General features: G+C 39.9%; 1 protein-coding gene across 1 annotated transcript in view; it reads left to right on the top strand.

Moving 5' to 3' along the window:
* The first annotated feature begins 452 nt into the window (after positions 1 to 452).
* Positions 453 to 21,152, top strand: part of LOC120523975 — a 38,114-nt gene continuing 17,414 nt past the window's right edge. The window contains exons 1-2 of the mRNA XM_039745730.1: positions 453 to 1,013; positions 1,103 to 1,230. Of these exons, the coding sequence (XP_039601664.1) occupies positions 604 to 1,013; positions 1,103 to 1,230 (538 nt within the window). The 5' untranslated portion in view covers positions 453 to 603. The remainder of the gene's footprint in view (positions 1,014 to 1,102; positions 1,231 to 21,152) is intronic.

Raw genomic sequence — 21,152 nt, 5'->3', positions numbered from 1 at the left:
AAATGGTTCCTCTATGGCATCACTCTGAGGAATCTTCTGGGCACCTTTATTTTGAGTCTACCTTACTAGATTTACCACCTCCCTGCTGCACGCTGTCTCTTTGCATCATTTTGTGTTGCCCTTCACAGAACACATTATTACAAGGTGCATTACAAAGCAAACAGGAATGTCATCCAATGTGACAAGATGACATATGGGATCATTCACTGATCTATATTGCTAACACTCCAAAAAAAATGAAACGACTACATTTCTATAGATATGGGCCGGGGTTAAAAAGAAGCACCAAATACGACGAAGGCCCCCTTTCGTATTTCTCTTACATGCACAGAGTCCTGTTTATGTATTATTAGTATATCATGTGTGCACACGCAGTCACACCTCCGTACGCGCTTCTTCTCGATATAAACACAACATTCCGCAAGCATGGCTAACAGAATGCGCAGCCCCTCACGTTTGTTGATGGGGTCTGATTGCTTAAACACGAGCAGGCTTTAATCTCCAGGATTTTGACAAGCAAGCTTTACTGATGAGGGTTATACCAATGATAGTCTAGTCTGCCTTTTGTGTACTGCTCCGTCTTTGGTTATCACGTTGATTTTGATGTGTCCGAAATATCGACGTTTTATAACTACAGTACATGCATTAACTGAATCAATCCCATTGTTTGTCTGCCACGTTTTTGGAAATCGCCTGCGGGCGGGGAACAGGAAAGCCAGTCCTATAAACACTGTAAGAGGGCCGTGCCTGAGTGAGCCGCGCTCGCGCCGTAACGCACCCGCAGCAGCCAGACAGCCAGCAAAGAGCGACATGAGGGGCGCCACGGGCAAATCATTCTACTTAGCGGCAATCGCCCTGGAGGATTTTCTTAAAGAACCCCCCTTCGGGTTCACGGTGGAGAAAAGGGGATCTGGTTACCGATTCGTGAAGTACGACCCAGAGAGCTGCTGCGTGTTTATCGATGACGTCCAGACAGCCAAAGGAAAAGTTATTTTCCAGCACTCTCCCGGGAGGTAAAGAGGCCACGACATAGAACAACGCATTCGTTCATTCGCAACTCTCTTCAGCATACTGATGTGGATTTTTGCCTTCGTTTCTCTAGGTCGGTGAAGGTGCGATCTCCGGGAGAGTATACGCAGCTGAGAAAGAGGCTGACGTCCAAACTTATCTTCGTGCTGGTTTCAGCCTGCGGAGGTTCTGCAGGCGGTTCAACGAAACGAAAAGCCAAAGGTACCCATTTTACCCTCAGCTATGTGATTTTTTTTTCATTAAACATCAGAAACTCTAAACAGTATGGGTTTTGTTGTGAAGGAGAAGCAGTGGGGGATGGGGTCTGGAAGACAACGTAAAACTACTGCAGAAATACAATTGGCACTGGCAGTCCCAGGTCAGTTGGTGTCATAGGTGAATATACACAAGCAGCCCCAACACCTTTTATGGATACGTGTGTATTTCATTGTAATACTAATATGAGAACTATAACAAGAACAGTATTGTCTTCTTCATTAGTAGCAATAATAATAATAATATTATAGTGTAATGCAACATGGCAGTCATTAAGTACAAGTACTAACTGCTGTAATTCTACACATCTGAGGAATGTGGCACAGTGCAGGTAGTGATCGATATGTCTGAATAAGTCACTTCACTGGAGGTTCTTTCAGGTGAGTGTAGCACATTGCATGGCAACAAGAACCTACACCATTCAGTTTTACACATGCTTTATAATTACTGCATGACTGCTAGTAAATACCCAGGGTTGTAATGCTGAACATACACACACATCTGAAGACACTTATCGACAGTCAAGGTCCCAAAATGGTACCTGATGGCCCTTTGTTCCTAGGGTCAGAGGTGGGAGCTCCCGCATTTTAATTCTTTTCAGATCGCTGCATTGGCTCCCTGTAATAGAATGTGTTAAGTTCAAGTCCTTGATGCTTGCTTGCTTGCATTAGCACTTATGTGTACTGAGACACTTGGGAGGTCCCATGCTTCTTCTCAACCACTTAGGTCTGCTTATGAGTGGCATCTGGTGATGCAAATTCTATGTGGAGTCAAAGCTCAATCCAGACTTTTTCCATGTGTAGCTGTTAGCTGGTGGAATGAGATGCCCACCACCATTTGAAATTCCGACTCCCTCAATGTCTTTAAGAAGCGTTTGAAGACTGTCTTGTTTGGTAAATTTCTGTCTTACTTTGTAACTAAGGGATTGTAACAGTATTTTATTTTGAGCTCCTCACTTGCAAAGATCATTTTTAGATCCTTGTCCTGTCACGCTTGTTTCCAGACAGTTCCCCAGACTGATGTTACTCAATTATGTTGACCTGCGTTGTAAGTCGTTTGCATCTGCTAAGCAAATAAATGTTTAATGTAATATAAAGAATTATTATAGAAGGACATTTCTTTTTCCTACTAACACACAGCAATTACCTCTGCCTGCAGTGAGGTTATTTCAAAACGCCATTATGGAAGCCAAATAAGAGAGTGCATGGCTGTAATCTTCAGTTAGAGCTAATTAAGTTATATGCCTCTGGACATTCTTCTGCTGAATCAATGCAATCAAGAGGGGTAAAAATAAAACAAATCCACTAACTTTTATAGATTTAACTTTTTACTTCAGGCTGCTTACTTTGATTTATTAGAAAGTTCAGTTACGCTGTAAGTGAGAGGACAAATAACTTTAGATGATGTTAACAAGCTACTGGCCCTACCCTCACTTAGCACTACTGTTACTAATTCAGAAACCTAACATAAAAATATTTGTGATGTCATCTTGACATAACCTACCTTCACCTTATCCCTCTTCTCTTCGTCCTCCTTCTTTTTTTAAAAAAAAAAGGCATAAAATTGCTTTAAAAATGTTGTAATTTTTAATAAAGACATTTGCTCTTTAGTTAACTTTTTTCCCCAATATTTAACCTATTATTATTGAAATTTTACCTAGACTTGTACTGTGTTCCATTTACCACGGAAGTCAGATGTCGATGCTGGGAATGACTTCATAGCAGAGTTGACCAGTAAAACATTCGGAAAAACAATTTGGACACGTCAAAGAAAACCCTTTGTTGTGCTTGCTCTGTCAGAATACAGACAACTACTGAACAATGCATTCTGCCGTATTTTGCGCATTCTTAATACCATAGCAACATGTCCACAGACACAAGTTGGACCGTTCTGTGTGTATGACTGATTTATTGAGACACAAATAGACAGAAGTGTTAATAAACAGCATAATACTACAGCTTACATCATGGTATTACCCTGTCGCTCCAAGGGCTGGTGCTGTTTAATAATGTCTCTTCTCTTCCTCCTGCACTTTCATTGTTTTTTTTTTTATCATGTGTTCCAGAAAGTTTTCAATATGAAATTATTTATATTCACAGTTCAAAATGTCCATTGCTTTGTCTTAGAGTGGCATCTCTCCATTTATGTTATGATGTCCGTCGACATCCATGACTCTGAAAAAATTCTTTATCATCCTGGATATGATTTAATAAATGGCCTGGTCTGAGTGAGTGAGTGAGTGAGTGAGTGTGACTGACTGAACCCTGACATGGTGCCTGGGGTTGGTTTCTGTCTTGCTTCCAGTACTTTTGGACCTTTCAGCCCATCAAGATTTTTTGTTTAGATAATAGCTAAGCTATCCCCAATATCTGAGCCAGGTACTTCATAAAGATTGTCAAGGTTTCTGCTCCAACTACATGTCTTGATAGGGTGCTCCAGATTCCCACAACTCTTTGTGTAAAGAAGTGCTTACTGGATTCCTTCCTAAAGACACATCCACAACTTCACGGAAGAGACTGTAACAATTGACTAGGCCCATAAACCATGACAAATTTGAAAATATTCCTCAGTGCTGGTTTTCCTTGGCATGGGTAAAACTGTAGATCATGGGTGCTCTTATTAACAAGCACAGTGATAATGACAATGTTAATAGATAGATAGATGTTTATTCGTCCAAAGGGAGGTTAAATACACAGAAACTGAGAATATTTTGGCAGTCACTCATGTAGGATCTTTCATTTCCACAGTCCATTAATCACAAGAACCTAACGACTTTAGTAAGCTAAAAGGCAATGGTTCAGGACAGCCCTTGCTAGCAAAGGGCGGAGGAAGTTTTAGTTGTGTTTGCATCAAACCATAGCAATTTAAGAAATTCTTTATAGTAAAATATCTGCTAATTTTTAAAAGGTCTCTTTTTTAATGTCAATAATAACTTCTCTACTTATGTGGAGTCTGCTTAATTACATAAAGTAACATTAATAACCAAGCTTCTCAACCAGCAAAAATATTCAAATTACATTAGCATTGCTTCAGTTAGCAGATTACCAAAACTGAAAGAGCTGCACAGATTTTATTGTGTTATTAAACTGAGATATGGATAGCTCAAGATGGATCAAGTTGTAAAAGTCCGGTCACTTTTGGCATGAGCAGACACCAGTGTGAAACATGGCTAGAAATATATTGTAGTTCCCAATTCCCGGTGTGCACTTAAAAGATGTTTGTGGCTTCATAGGAATATTTTATATAGAAGTGTCTTAGAAAAAAACTAGAGGCGGAAAACAAACCAGTGACCACATTAAATATAATACATTGACTAGAAACCGAACGTGACATCAAATATGGAGGCCAATCAAGACAGGCACAGCTTAACTAAGGATTTTCAGAGTGCTTTGGCCACTAGTGGGATCTTAGCCATGGAAGCTCCTTATGACATACCAGTTTAAGTTTTTAGTGTAGCACTGCTTATGCACGTCTGTCAAGAGGTTTGATGGCTATTAACTCTTCGTTTTTTTTCCCCAAGGAGTGTGTGACATAGATAGAGTCAGTGCGTGTATGTATGTTTCAGCATCACTTCCAAACAGCTGGATTTTCATGAAACACATGTTTCTCATTGGTCGAATAAAAATACCGTAGGGTAAAATTAACCCTAACCCACCCCCTTCTGGGTAGGGTGGGGGGGTGATCTTGTGGTCTTTTATGCATGTTATCATCCAGTTGACACTCAGAACGACCACCAGAGGGCGAACTGGAGATGACTGCCAGCATTTTTTATGTTTGAGCACCTCTGTTGCTTTTGAAATTAATTAGAGTTGGCCGGTTCCAGGCATCAACTGGATGATAACATACATACAAGAACAAGCACATTAGTGAGTCTTCATTGCTTGTTAATTTAGTTTTATTTTTAAAGTTGTTTTTTTTTTATTATATTTTTCTCAAACAGTTAAAAAAAAAAAAACACTTTATTTTCCTCCCGGGCAACGCTGGGTATTTCAGCAAGTTAAGATAAATAGGAAAGACAATATATAAGGCAAATGGCTAGAGTTAAATACAAAGGAACTACACTATAAAAGATCTTGTTTAATAGATACAGTATGTAGTTATTAAAGGCACTATAGTACGATAGGTGAATGCCATGCTTAGAACATTTACAAGTTTGAAATATGAGAGGTGCTAATTTGTCCAAAGTGTTCAAATCTGAATCAGCTGTAGAAGAAGAGGACCAAACCCAAGGCATCACACATGCAAAGCCCCGTACTAAAGTGGGGCTGCTTCTTTTACATGGAACGTGGGAGTTACTTCCGGTGTTACAAGACTGTCCCTCAGAAGTACTTCTGGGTAAGGCTGAAGCCCCACAAAGTTGGGACTGTTAGTCTTTCACGTCCCCCAACAGGTCTGTTCCATGAAACTATAGTTCCCAACATATTCTGTTCGTATCTGTAGAGGTAACATAACCCAGTGGTACTGCTACCTAGCATTTTGGGGAAGAAAATAACCCAAATAAATTGTCTTTCCCTGTCCTTCTATTAAATTTGCCTCGTGGTGGAGCAAGGATGCTTATTCAGTTCCAGCCGAGATGCCAGTCCCTGCTCATCATCCATCACAACTGTGTATTTGTATGTTTGTCCATTCTTTGTAATTTGTTAGTGGACCACACTGATGTTGCTGTGCCCTCCCTCCCTTTATATTGAAATCTGACAGAAGGGTCCAGCAGTGGATCATTGAATTAGAGTCTTGTGAGTATTGCTGTTTATTAGTGTTTTCTGTGATTTATTTGCTTTGTTTTCTGCATTTTGGCCTTTTTATTGTGTTTTGGGATTAGTTCACCTTGGATTGCCTTTTTTGAAAAATCTTTTTTCTTTTGATAATTTTGTTATATTTTTCAAGTTTTTTAGTAAATATCTTTGTTTATAAAGATTCATCACTACATCTTTGTTTACAAGCCAGAGGTTTATGGTTACTCCTTCCCTTGCTGAGGATTGTGGTAAATATTTCTGGTACATTAGTTGCATATTTAACATCAAAGCCAGATCCTGATTTTTGGGCCTGTGTAGGTGGAAGCCTGCAGGTAGTAGATGGGGACTTGCTGACTTGGAGTGAGAATTTTCTGGGTAGAGTGGTGAGGATCCTGGTCTGTTTTCTGGAACATTTCGGAGGCCTCACAGCCCATTCGCCATATATGTAACACAATCCCCTGGATTGACGCTTGCACATCCTATCACTCCTCATTACCCCACATAGGCACTCACTGTGTTTAACAGGTACAATATGTTGGTGTCCCGGGATATAACCGAGATCTAAAGCCTGACACACCTTGGTCCCCAAGAATAACGTATGACACATCTTCACAGGGTCCCCACATGCTATCTAGACCTAAAGGCCGATACATCTTGGTCTCTGAGAATAACGTAGACCAGGGCTTCTTAAGCTTTTTAATCTTAGGACCCAAATAAGAAAATCAATACCATTCTGGGACACGAGGAAAGGTTTACAACCATGATGACAGCAGAGGAATAAACAGACAAATAACAATTGCTTTGTGACAATAAGCAGTAAACGGTGTTGTTTCCTTTCAAGCACATTTCTCACATGACTATAACTGAAATAGAAGTAGAAAACAAACAGATTAATAAAACAATAATTATCATTGAAAACATGGAATAGATTCCTGAGGTGAAGTATATCACTGCCAGAGTAAGTACTTAGTTTATGCTTTTGTAAAGCTGAGAAAAGTTCATTTTTGGGGTTTAGTGTTAGGAGATGACGGTTTTTAAAAGAACAGTATAAAAGGTCACTTCGTCAATTGATTCATGGTGCCGGACAAGGAATAAAGCAATCAAAAAACAATTAATTGATGCAGTTTATTTACCTGGTCTTAAATAACATTTAAAAAGATACAAATTCCATCATTAACAATACGTTTTTCTAAATGAGTTTGCAAATAGTTCAACATATCATGCTTTTCATTTAACACTTCAAAAAACTGAGTAAAAAAGTAGCTCCTAAAAAACATATGCAGTGTTTTATATGGTGACAGGATAAATCTTTATGAATAATTTTTTTGAACGGACTAGTTTGAAACGTTTTCTGTTACTGAGTGAAGTTGTGCTGAATTCCTACAGCTTGTCTCAACCTTTGTATATTTTCTGCCATTCTTATAATTCTCATTGGTCCAACAACCATGTTCTTCACACTACTAGCAGACTGAAATTTATAAAAGCAATTTGTAACAGTGTTGTGAGAAGGCATTTGTATTGGTCGAAGCACAATGAACATAATGCAGAATTGTCTTGCCCCTCTGCTACAGAATTAGATTCAATGTATGTTGTAACAGTGAACATATAATGAAACAACGACCATTTGTCTATGGCCACTGAACCTACTTTTAGTATAAAGCATACAGTATATACCACACATCCTAATCACTTGTAAGTCATGGCATTCTCAGTACTTGTCACATCCTTGTACTGCGGTCCCTTCACCTGTGACATTCTAACATCTCGCCCCTTTTCTTAGAAGTGTCTTTGCTTGTTAGTGTAAGTGCCATCCATGGTGGATGGACTGGTGTCATGACTGGGATAAAAGGTGAATCCTTGCCTGGCCAGGAAGCCGTAATGGAACGAGAACATGAAAGGAGGCACATCCCAGCCAGGATGGTTATTGATTCCTGTCCCAGTTGTGGTAAAAGAATGATAGATGGACTGAGAGATTCGGAATGACTCATACCCCTCAGGTTTGAGTGGGACTTGTAGTTTTGAAGGATGACCCGGTCAGAGTCCTAGAGTGCTGCTGGGGATACTGTACACCTTCCTGGTTTGGGAGGTTTCTGTATGACCTGTGAGTGCTTCCATTATGTGAGGCCATACTTAGTTGGAGGAGGGCTCTGTCCTAAAAGAAAGCCAACTTGCTTCAAGAATTGAGTCAAGATTTGGGAGGCAGCTGGAGGAGCAAAAGAAGGTATTGTGTTCATTGGATATTGTGGCGTGGACTTTGGAAAATAAGAATTACACTATATTGGTGTGATTGTGTCTGGGGGTTGGTGGTGCAACCTGGAGGTTCCATTAGACATCTCAGTTTGATCATTTTGCTGGTTGTGACAGGGTTATTTCTTAACTCCTTGTGATCCGTCAACAGCATTGTTTCTCATAATATTTTCCCATAGTAAACAGTCTGCTAAACAGAGGGAGATGAATCGCTCAACACAGAATTAGTGCTTGGTTAAACTCGGCTACTTTTATTACATAATCATGTGGTGCCCTGTCACATACTTGTCAGTGACCCAATATGGGCTGTGACCCATAGCTTAAAAAACACTGAATTAGATAAATGAAGGCTAATACCTGTATATCTTGGGCAATGACACTTAACCAAGGAATGATGCATTATTCCTATCAAGCTCTCCTCTGTTGGGGTGTTCCCCTCAGCCTGCTGACCATCTATCTATCATTTCAGTCACTCAAGATGTATAAAGTATAGAAAATTAAAAGCAAAGTAGTATTTATGAAGAATACAATAATAGCACAAGAAAAAATCTAAATGAAATAAATCATAGAAATAGAATAAAAAGTAGAAATTAGTAGTTGTTTTATGATGTGGAAACAGAACATTAGCAGTGAAGGAAACATCAGTGACTGAGGGTGTTGTCCCAGTAGCTTGTTTAGTCAGCAGTCGAGCTGATGCATGGAGAGCTTCTTCAGTGCTCAGGTTGATAGTCTCTCTGATGGAATGGAGTCTCTCCTATCCTCTCTCTCTCTATCTCTCTCTCTCTCTTTTCTATCCCTCTTTTGTCTTTATGCCAAATGGCCCTGTGGCCCTCTGCCTAAAAGCTTTTATCATGAAAATTGCTTTATCTGTGGTATCTCCAGTTTCCTTGTGAAAAGAGGTTATCCTGTCTAACATTTGAGTTATGGGCTGTCTGGTTATTCTAATCTAATATTATAATGTGAATTACACACTTGGATAATAATGAATGAATGAAAATGTGCCTAGATTTAGATAACATAAAGAGAAAAATATACAAAATATATTGGATTAAAACAAAGACAGAAAGCATTCCCACAGTGCATTGCGCTGTGCCTGGGGTGTTCATTTACAGGTCATCACAGTCCGTCTGAGCATAAACTTGTCAACAAGTTAGGCTGCAGCTTGCTTTGAATATTGTCCCTGCAGTCCCAAAATGGTGATTGTCCACTCCATAGCACAGTGTTTGGAAAATTATTTAGATATATTTATTGCCATTGGATTACAAGCAGGTTAAGTGACTCACTCTGGCTGACAGCCCAACTGAAAAGCGGAAGCCGAACCAGCAGCCTCATGCTGCTTTGCTTTGCTACGCCAGCGAGTGAGCGATTTAGCACCAAGCCAGCAGACGCTGAGGTCACTCTCTTTGCTCAGCCCTGCCTGCTCTCACTCATTCAATCTAAAATTTACTCGTATTCAGTTTTTAACAATTTCAAGCCTTTCAGTCCATTTTAGGATCATGAAGTAGCGCTAGCTAGGAACCCACACTGGACTGTATGCTAGTCCAACATCAGGTACAAACACGCATTAACTTACAGCAGACCAATTTCAGGTCAGTATTCTGGAACTTTTTGGTTTAACTTTAAAGTCACAGTGTGGCTGTTGTGTTGCCACACAGATTTATTATGGTTGATGTAATTGCTCCTGCCTGGAATAGTCAGGATCAGGTGGCATTGCTGAAATACACTATGAACTCGACAAAGAAGGGAAAGAAAGCTGTGGATGGAAAGAAGTACATGAGAGCTTGTTTCTTTGTGAGTTTGAATCGCTGGAATTCATTCTCTATAGTTTATCATAATCTCTCTTTAAATGAAAAGCATCAAGTGTGGAAGATTGGGCAGTTAATCCTGTTAAAAGCCCACTTTTCGAGTGGCCACTTCCTTAATACGAGTGATAGGAAGGGAAGGGAGTTGTATGACAGGTGACAAGGATGGGTTTCTCAGGCTTGTACCTAAAGGGCCTAATTTAACACTATGTTTATCACTGGGACAGGATGTGCAAAGTTTATCCTAATGCTACTTGATATGAGAAATTAAAACAGTGTAGATTTTAGAGGGTTTTGGGGTGTTGTTTTTCAGTTATTACTAGGCCTGGGAAAGCTAAATCCCTAATTTCTGCGATTAATGTGGCCAGTTTAACGCCTTAAAAAATATATTCTCACATCCAGGACCGAGAACGAGGCAAACGCATCAGGCAGGTCTTTGCTTTTCATATAATTAATTTGTTAATTTATTTTTTTCACATTCCGAAACAATTATAGAAAAATGTTAAGTGTGTACCCATAGAATTACATACACATCCAGTACCGTATTTATATACTACCTTTAACAATTTTATAAAATTACATTTTTTATTTAAAGGTTTAAAATTTCATATTCTGCGGTTCACAACGATACGCCACATGCCAATGCATAGCACTGGTGTCCTGTTTCTTGATTTATATATACTGACATAGGTGTAGGGGGGTGGGTAAGGGGGCTTTACGGCAGTTCTGGTGCAATGTTAATGAACAGTTACAAAGGAAAATTTTCGCTGTCTCCTTGTTTTTTTTTTATTTCATGCTTCTGTAAGAAGATTAAATTAATGTCATATCACAATATCACATAAGTGCTAAATAAGTTACCTTTGAGTGGCACTAAAACCAAAACAAGTCTATGGTACCTATGTAATTAACGTGCCGGTCTGCCGGGTAGCGTACAATGCTGACTGCCCAAGTATAATGACAAAGTTTTACAAAACAGAAGTGTAATGATTATCTATACCCATTATTCCATTTTGCAGTATCTTTACTAATTTATGCAAAGAACGCAACATAACCAACCAAGTAATGCACTGTCCCATTTTTTTAAGCAAGATGTCAGCTACTATGATTTTTTTTTTTTCTTAGAGTGCCAGGAGCAAAGATGTAAGTAGTGTTTTCCAGCCACTTTTCTTTGGTGGCACAATTTTTGTAATCCAACAAATCGCAAGGCACGCCACGATCCCACCAACCAAAAAAGCATTAAATCTCTTAGACTTGCTGAACTGCCTGAAAGGACGAGACAGGAGACGGCAAAAAACGGCTCAGAGATTGCTGTTTGCTGTGCGAAAGTCACTGGCTAATACACACCCAGGAAGATGGACCCCCAACATGTCTCTTGGCTACTAAAGAGCACTAAGTGCTGTGTCTGCAAAACGGCGATCAGGGTGCTGTTTTTATGCCGGCTTCTCCAGGTAGACCCATCCTGCTCGGCTAGGTCTTGACCACCTGATGATTGTATTTCTCTCAGTTTCGACCCAGGGGCACTACACTGTTATTACCACAGCACACAAATTGAAAAACACATGTAGATTATAGTTATTGAGGGTGATGAACAACGGAGGAGAGTATTTGTGGAGTTTTTACACCGGTTTTAACGTATGCCCGTTTATTCTTTCAGTTAAATTATTCTTTAGCAGTGCATTCAAAGTCAACAGTCGTTTCGATCGTTTTTTACTTTGACACGTCTGTATTTCATTTGCTGTGCCAGTCTGAGAATTAATACATTGGCCATGTTTTCGTATTGCCTTCTTTTTCAACTTGCCTTTTAGGAAGGCATTCAAATTCAGGTTGTACAGGTACTTGCTCAAGTTGTATTTTGTTAAAAGTTCAGGTTTAGAGTCATTGCTTAAGTTTAAACAATGACATTAATTTTTTAAATTCCTTTGTGTTGATTCTACATTCATTTTGTGATTCAGTGTGTATTTACTTCATGATTTATGTATTAATTTTATAATATCTTTTAATGTTAATCACAATTAATTACATACATTTATGTGATTAGTTTTTTGTTTTTTTTATTGATTCTCAGCCCTAGTTAAAGTGGGTATAGAAAAGAATCATCCCCTTCGAAATATTCCCATTTTTTTGCTTTACAGCCTTAAATGAAAACACACAAAAAAAATATTTCTTCCCAGCTTTACTTACTCAATGCAACCTCTAACATCCAAGTGAAAGATATCACAGCTACAGTTCAGAAAAAAATTTACAAAATCAAAAACAAGACCTACTGAGATTAATAAAGGATCACCCTCCAATGTCAGTATTTTGTTGAACTGCCTTTTGCTTTAATGACAGCCTTGAGTCTGTTGGAATACTTCTCTATCAGCTTTGCACATCTAGATTGAGTAATATTTGTCCATTCTTCTTTACAGAACTGTTAAGTTCGGTCAGATTGGATGGTGAGCGTTGGTGGACTGCTAACTTCAAATCTTTCCACAGATTTTCAATAGGAATTAGGTCTGGGCTCTGAGTGGGCCACATGAGGACATTCACTTTTTTCTCCTTCAGTCACTGTGTGGTCAATTTTGCTGTGTGCTTCGGGTCGTTGTCATGTTGAAAGGTGAACATTCTGCCCATCTTCAACTTTCTGGCAAAGGGTAGCAGGTTTTCCTCAAGAATTTGGCAGTACTTTGCCCCTTCCATTTTTTCCTTCTACCCTAATGAAAGCCCCAGGCCCTGCGTCAGAGAAACACCCCCACAACAGGATGCTGCCACCTCCATGCTTTACTGTAGGTATGGTGTCTTGTGGATGGTGAGGCCAAATAGTTCAATTTTGGTCTAATCTGACCATAAGACCTTTTTCTACTTGGCATCAGAATCTTCAAGGTGCATTCCTGCAAAGTTCAAACAAGCCTTAATGTCTCCTTTCTTGAGAAGTGACTTTTTCCTTACTATCTTCCCTAACAAGCCATCAGACCAATTTCAGGTCAGTATTCTGGAACTTTTTCAGTTTAACTTTAAAGTCACAGGGTGGCTGTTGTGTTGCCACACAGATTTATTAGGGTTGATGTAATTGCTCCTGCCTGCTTCTAGCAAAGCTCAAACAAGCCTCAATGTGGCCTTTCTTGAGAAGTGACTTTTTCCTTGCGGCCCTCCCAAACAAGCCACAGTTGTGGAGCTCTTGTGAAATTGTTGTCACATGCACACAATAACCACTCATTGCCATAAAATCCTGTAACTCCTTGAAAATGGCCATTGGCCTCTTGGAAGCCTCTCTTACCAGTTTCCTCCTTGCTCTTCTGTCCAATTTGGAGGGACAACCGGATCCAGGGAGGGTCCTAGTAGTACCAAACACTTGCCACTTCTTTATTATGGACTTTACTGTGCTCCTTGGGATTGATAAAGCCTTTGAGATTTTTTTGTATCCATCTCTCCTGCCTTATGTCTGTCCACAACTCTATCCCTGAGATCTTATCAAAGTGGCTTTCCACTCCTAGTCAGTTGTTTGCTGTCAGTTGCACTACCGAGCAAGGGAATGAATGCTCCAGGAACAGCTTCACTAATCACACTGATTACAGTTGATCACAGGTGGAAGCCAGTAACCATGGTCTGCAATGGAAATGGTGGTTACTTACACATGATTGAGTTTTTGGGTGATCCTTTATAAATCTCAGTATTTCTTGTTTTTTATTTTTTTTAAATCTTCTGAACTATAGCTGTGATGGATATTATAGATTGTATTGAGTAAGTAAAGCTGGAAAGAATATTGGTTTGTGTGTTTTCATTTAAGGCTGTAAAGCAAAAAAAATGAGAATATTTCGAAGGGGGTGATTCTTTTCTATACCCACTGTATTACATGAAATGTTCTATTGAAATTTACATATAAATTGACTCAGTTTTATTATTGTGCATGGGAAGAAGGATAACTGGAAGGTGTGGGATCCCCAGTGCCCAATGATAAGGTTTGTTAGGACCCAAAAGTAAAAGATTGCCAGGTAGAGGAAGCCAAGTGGTCATTAAGGCAGTTGGGACAGTCGATTACAATAGGACATTAGAGTCTGTCCGAGCATCACTGAGCTCAAAGTGAGACTGGAGGAGGCTTCAGTCCATCACACACCACATTTCTGCACTCGCTTAGCGTTACCATTAACTGCCTTTTAGGATGCCATGTCTTGTGGGGACCGGAGTAAATAGTGGAACATAAAGATGGAAAAAGAAGCTGTAGGTTGTACAAAAAAACATTTCAAGCAAGATAACATATAAAAGTTTTGGCAAAGCTTTCTGTTTTCCATGGGGATTATTTGGACACATTAGGCAGTGACAGTAGGCAAGATGACTTTTTTTATTACATTCTTTGCCAGTGTTGCTGAGGGAGATGACTTTTTGATTGGCTGCTGAAGAAAAATAATAAAACCATAAAAGTCTGTCCTGAGGCAAACAATTATTGGAAATGATGGTCATTTGAGGGATTTATAGGGAACAGTTCTAGCAAACTAATCCCTAGTGTGGTAGACGATGACAAGAGTAGAAAAACAATGAGTCAGTGATACAAACTTCAAAAACAATGAGTCAGCATTGTCAGCTTCAAAAGAACGCATCACAAGGGCAGTTCAATTTCATCATCTTCGTCCCAGTGTGTTACAAAATAAATGTTTAATAGAATAAATTAAGTTTTTGTGGCCGAGGACACATTTTGAGGGTGAGAATGGCCATCTAACTTGAAGTTCATCCTGCAGGATTCTGTGGTAGACTTCCACATGTAAGGTGGAATGGTACTGAGGTGGGTATCACTGCTCCAAAATCCAAAGCCTGGATGTTGCATTTGTTGAATCTGCATGTTTTCCTTATGTCTACATGACGTATCCTTCCCACATCCAAAAGACCTAGACATCCAAGCAGTGTGGTGTACTTATTAAGGCTTTGGACTTCAAACATTGAGGTTGTGGATTCAAACTGGTCTCCTTGTATGACCATGAGCAAGTGTGACAGCCCAAGTTGGCTGCAGCTGCACTGTCGATAATCATGACTGAGGATGAGCTCAACAACAACAACAACAACATTTATTTCTATAGCACATTTTCATACAAACAGTAGCTCAAAGTGCTTTACATATTAAAGAATAGAAAAATGAAAGACACAATTATAAAACAAAATAAAGCAACATTAATTAACATCGAATAAGAGTAAGGTTCAATGGCCAGGGGGGACAGAAAAAACAAAAAAACTCCAGACGGCTGGAGAAAAATAAAATCTGTAGGGATTCCAGACCATGAGACCGCCCAGTCCCCTCTGGGCATTCTACCTAACATAAATGAAACAGTCCTCTTTGGATTTAGGATTCTCACGGAAGGGCTTGATGATGATGATGGTCACGTAGACTTCTGCCTTTTAATCCGTCCATCATTGTTGGAGCATCATGAAGCTTTGAGTAGGTGGTGGTGGCCTGAAGAAACCGGAAAAAGAAACAAAAAAGAGAGTAGGGGTCAGTACCGATCAGCTCGGTAAACACACATGCAGCTTACTTGTCCACAAGCACTAACGGAGTTTATTCAGCATAGAATTTAAAGTGCAGCCAAACAAGTGCAAAACAGTGTGATAAATGAATACTTCATAAAATTAACATAGAGTCTCGGGACAGGTAAAAATGGTCTCTTCTATGAATTAGTTAAAGTCAACACAGGAAGGTAAAAATCAACAGATGGTCTTTCATTCTCTTTCCTTGTCCTTTTAAACCCCGGGCATCCCACGGGCATCCCTTTCGATCCATCACGTCAACAGGTACCTGCCCACCCAGACTTGCCACCTCATTTGGTCACCGCAACTCTAGGGACTCTAATAGTCTTACAATATTCTAAGGCTAATTAGGGTGGGTGTGCATGTGAGTGAGCCTTCCAGTGATAGACTGGCATGGTGTCATGGTTGTTTTCCTGCATTGCACTTAGTGCTGCCTAGATGGGCTCAGGCTTGTAATTGGTCTGAGCAGGCTTGAGAATGCTATGGTATGGCTATTACATGTAGACATTTCAAAAAGCGCAATATTTGTCACATTTTCTACCTTGTTTAATCCAGACCAGGGTCATGGGGATGCTGGGGCGTGGGGCTGTAGCCTATCCCAAGAACAAACCCTGGGCATGGTGCCATTCCATTGCAGGGTGAACTAACACATTCAGGGCTAGTTTAGTGTCTCAAGTGCATCTAACCTGCATGTTTTTGAACAGGAAGAGCAAAAAGCCTTGTGTTAATAAGCCACATCTACAATTTTTTTAATCCTCTGGTACATGTTACGTGTTCTGTGATGTTATATCTTTAGTTGCTATATTAAATATTATGTTCTTACAGGTTTGTTTTAGTTTACCAGATGAATACAATGAGGCCCAGTCATCTAACTCCCTACCCACTGCACACTATTTTCTGTATTGAATGAGCAGCCTGTCGACTCTGAGCTACAAACCCACAATTGTGGCCATTGAGTGCTGACTGATTTCTTGGCTTAGATGACAAACCTGAAACAACTTGCATGAGTTTGTAAAGCAAACATCTCATAAAGTAATGCACTGTTTACTTGTTGTTTGCAGGGCACATTGATTAGCATTATTCATTCATAGATAGATTCGGAGTCCTGAGTTCAAGTCCTGGGCCTTGTCTTTGTGGAGTTTACCCATTCTTGCTCTATCTTTATGGTTTTTGTTTTCTTTTTTTCTTTTGTTTCACATAATAAACTGTCAATTGTCCTTGTGTGTGTGTGTGTGTGTGTGTGTGTGTTTGTCAATATGTCCTGTGCCAGAGAGACCTCTCCGCTTCTCATATTGTGTCCAGGGCTGGCAGAATATCCACTAGCCTTCTTTGACTCTGAATTGGACAAGTGGGTTGATAAAGAATGAGTGGGTTTTGTCTTAATATTCAGGGTGCTTGAATAATGGCGGTTCATTGTTAAAGTTTTCACCCATCATTGCTGGAGTCCTGGTTTCATTTTTGGCCAATGTAGCCACTGTTTTTAAGCAGGCACTATGGGAGAAGTCTAGACTATTGGAAAATTCTAGTGAAAAATTAAAAAAAAAAAACAAAAAACAGCAACCGCATATAAAAATGAGAATAGCAATGGAGGAAGATGAACAAGAATCATGCATTGCTGTGGCTACGACTTTAAACTGTAGGATTACCAGTTGAAATCCCACTACTTACTCACTGTATGATATTGGCAAGACTTTTAACTCGCCTGTGCTCTGACTATAAAACCAACATATTTCCTTCTCACCCACTCGGCTCTGCTGATGATCAGTGTCTGGTGGCATCAAATCTCAACCCAGACTGTGTACCTCTAAGCTGGTTGGATGAGCTGCCCACCGCCATTTGAAATTCTGACTCCCTAAATGTATCTAATAAGCATTGGAAGATTCTCTTGTTTGGTAAATTTCTGTATAACTAACATTATTTTTATAATAAAAGGTTCTTGTAACCAAGGACATGTAATTCACTTGCATTCTATTCTGATCTCTTCACTTGTGTGATCAGTTTTGTTTCCTTGCCCAGTAAAACTTGCTCCTAAACAGTCCCCCAAGCTGTTGCTCGATTGCATTCACCTCTTCTATATGTTGCTTTGGTTAAAAGCATCTGCTAAGCAAATAAATGTACACATGCAATTGTAATGGAGTACGGAGCGCAGTGATGTCCTTACTTACACCTCCAACCAGCATGCAACAAGTCAACACTCACTAGTGCTATGATACACAAGAATTGGTTAAAACATATCACTGTGTTTTATTTAACATAAAACACAAATCAGCTTACCTAAAGGACTTCTTATCTGTACTTGTGTTTCTACTCCCCATTACCTGTGACTTTGTGGAAAAAATCATTGAGAAGAACTTTAGTACGAATTAGAAAATAAACACCCAGTTACGTTAGCCTGCATCTTATCGAGTGTTTGTTGCTTGTACTGTATTTGCTTCAGTGTTAATGACTGACATGTAATGCGGTGTGTTGAAAAAAACAATAAGGTTAAAAATGCACCAACATCTCCTCCAGCAGCAACCCAAGCTTTCCTGGTTGGTCTCCATTCCAAGTATTGGCCGGGCCCAAACATGCTTAGCTTCAGGTTGATGACCTGTTCTGAAGTGCATGTGGTATTCATTCACACTAGCCACTTACAACAGACATATTGACATGGAAACGATATTTCTTTAGGGACAATGTATAGCAAATTGAATGCTGTTTTGTATTGATTTGAATGGAATATACATTAAATGGTAGAACAACTGAGTAAAGATCTATCTGTCTGTCTTTCTATATGTGTATCTGTCTATCTGTCTGCTTGCCTGCCTGTCCATCCTTCTTAAGGTCTTGTCACACTAAATGACAATTCCAGCTATTTTTCACTCGTGGCCTTCATTTACATAATCCTAGAGAGGTTGTCAGTGGTGTACTTCCATGAAGCTAGTCGTGTAATGTGACCTGCCCAGCAACTCTGTCCAACTACAATAATCCCTCGCTATATCGCGCTTTGACTTTCGCGGTTTCGCTCTATCGCGGATTTTATATGAAAGCATAACTAAATATATAACGCGGATTTTTCGCTGCTTCGCGGGTTCTGCGGACAATGTGTCTTTTTACTTCCTGTACATGCTTCCTCAGTTGGTTTGCCCAGTTGATTTCATACAAGGGACACTATTGGCGGATGACTGAGAAGCTAACCAATCAGGGCACGCCGTTAAGTTCCTGCTTGCTGAATGCAGTGTTAACCAGGAAGTCTCGTCTCGCTCATTCAGCATCAACGTATTTCGCTGTGTAAAGAGTTGTGCTCTTTTGTGTTTATCTTTGTGCATAGTCAAGCCCTTCATTATGGCTCCAAAACGATCTGCTACTTCTTCAGGGGCCGTGCCCAAGCTCAAATGGAAGATGTTAACGATTGCCAAAAAGGTAAACGTTTTGGATTTGTTAAAGGCTACGATTCTTTTTATTTAAAAATAGGAAAGGAATATAAGATCTACGGCCGCAGTGTCCTTTTAACCAGGGTGCAAAACAAGTTGTAAGTGGATGTAATAAGGCAGTAGTCTGGATGGAATCTGCTTTAGGGATTTGGATTGAAGACTGCCAGAAGAAGAACAACGGCGGTGCTACACAATCGCCTGAAGTGGCTCCTTTAAGGGCTTTAACGCTCTCCTTTGTTGTGCAGTAAAATAAAACTCATTGTTATCGGACAAGTCATCGTGTTATTGTTGGTGAGTAACCATAATTAATTTTCTACTTACAGTACTTAGTACATGTACGTACGTTTAGTGTCACTGTACACACATTTACTGTATACTATTTTTGTTGCATTGTACGTATTTATTGCTGGTGGCCTGTCTATCGTAATGGCTGTAACATATGTGATATCGGAGACACTCAAAATCTTTAAAATAATATTTAGGTTTTACTGTATATAAACAGTGTGTTTATATACATAATTTCAATGAATCTCACCTAATATCTAAGAGAATACAAAGGGATTATGCTGTATAACTCTGCGGGGAATATTTATAAACAGTGTGGGAGAGTTTATAAGGGCTTAAAATATATAAAAATAACCATAGAAACATATGGTTTCTATTTCACGGATTTTCTAGAAAGCAACCCCCGGGATCGAGGAGGGATTACTGTATTCTGCTATTTTTTGACAAAATCGATCCTGTTTGATTTTATCTGTAGTCTTGGGTGGGATGTGTGTGCACGAATGCTCATCCAGAAATGTAATTCATTTAATGTAGCAGCAAGGAATATGGAAAGTGGACGTTTTGGAACTCACAACCAGAAAAGAAGCTTATCTGTCTGATGTCTTGTCTTTTACATACCACAACAGAATTGGGAAAAAAAAAGGCTGAACTCGCCATACCTGTTAAGCCTTTGTACAGTGCCAGCTCCAGCAGCTGTCAAAAAAGGGGCTGGCACGACTGCACTGGAAGTTTGGCACTTAGTTGGTAAATGTGACATAATGATTTTCAGTCATTTAAATTAATACAGCCTAGTGATGAGATCTAGAGACAAGACTAGAAGTTGTACCATATGACTTTAGCTTTAGTTAAATGTCATTGATTACATAAAATTATAATAATGAAAATGGAAAAAAGCAACAGTAATGGGTGGCACGGTGGCACAATGGTAGCGCTGCTGCCTTGCAGTTAGGAGACCCGGGTTTGCTTCCCGGGTCCTCCCTGCATGTAGTTTGCATGTTCTTCCTGTGTCTGCGTAGGTTTCTTCTGGTTACTCCGGTTTCTTCCCACAGTCCAAAGACATGCAGGTTAGGTGCACTGGCGATTCTAAATTGTCCCTAGTGTGTGCTTGGTGTGTGTGTGTGTGTGTGTGTGTGTGTGCCCTGTGGTGGGCTGGTGCACTGCCCAGGGTTTGTTTCCTGCCCTGCACCCTGTGTTGGCTGGGATTGGCTCCAGCAGACCCCCGTGACCCTGTAGTTAGGATATAGCGGGTTGAATATTGGATGGATGGATGGATGGCAACAGTAATGTTTTACATATTTTGCTCTTCTCTCCTCAGAAGCATACTAAGTTCACAGTTATGCTGATGGCCTTTTTTTTTATTGAGCGCCATTAAATAGTTCCTAGCTGCATCGAGTTTGCATGTTCTCCCTGCATCTGCATGAGTTTCCTCTGGGTTCTCTGGTTTCCTCCAACTGTCCAAAGACATGCAGGGAAGGTGAATTAACAATGCTTAATTGGCTGTAGTGTGTGTTTGCTGTATGGGCAAGAGTTTGTTAGCCTTGGCAACAGCAGATCCAGCTCCGCTCCTCAGGGCTCTGTCCTCGGCCCTCTGCTCTTCTGTATCTGTATGCTTCCCCTTGGCCATGTCATTCATAGCTGTGGACTGGGTTATCATTTTTATGGAGATAATACTCAATTCTATTTCAATGTTAAAAGTGAAACTTCATCAGAGCTTTCTCCGCTTATAACTTGTCTCAGTAAAATTACAACCAGGATGGAGCAGAAGTCTTTAAAATGAAATTGCAACAAAACTGAACTCCTGCAAATTGGCACTAAAGCACAACTTGAGAAAATGAGCTCCTTCTCAGTCACTCTTAACGGTGATCTCATCAGACCTTCTAATGCGAGGAATCTTGGTG

The sequence above is a fragment of the Polypterus senegalus genome, chromosome 2, assembly GCF_016835505.1.
Source record: "Polypterus senegalus isolate Bchr_013 chromosome 2, ASM1683550v1, whole genome shotgun sequence".
Lineage (NCBI taxonomy): Eukaryota > Metazoa > Chordata > Cladistia > Polypteriformes > Polypteridae > Polypterus > Polypterus senegalus.
Note: the sequence above shows the minus strand (reverse complement) of the source record. Positions and strands in the feature narration are given on the sequence as shown.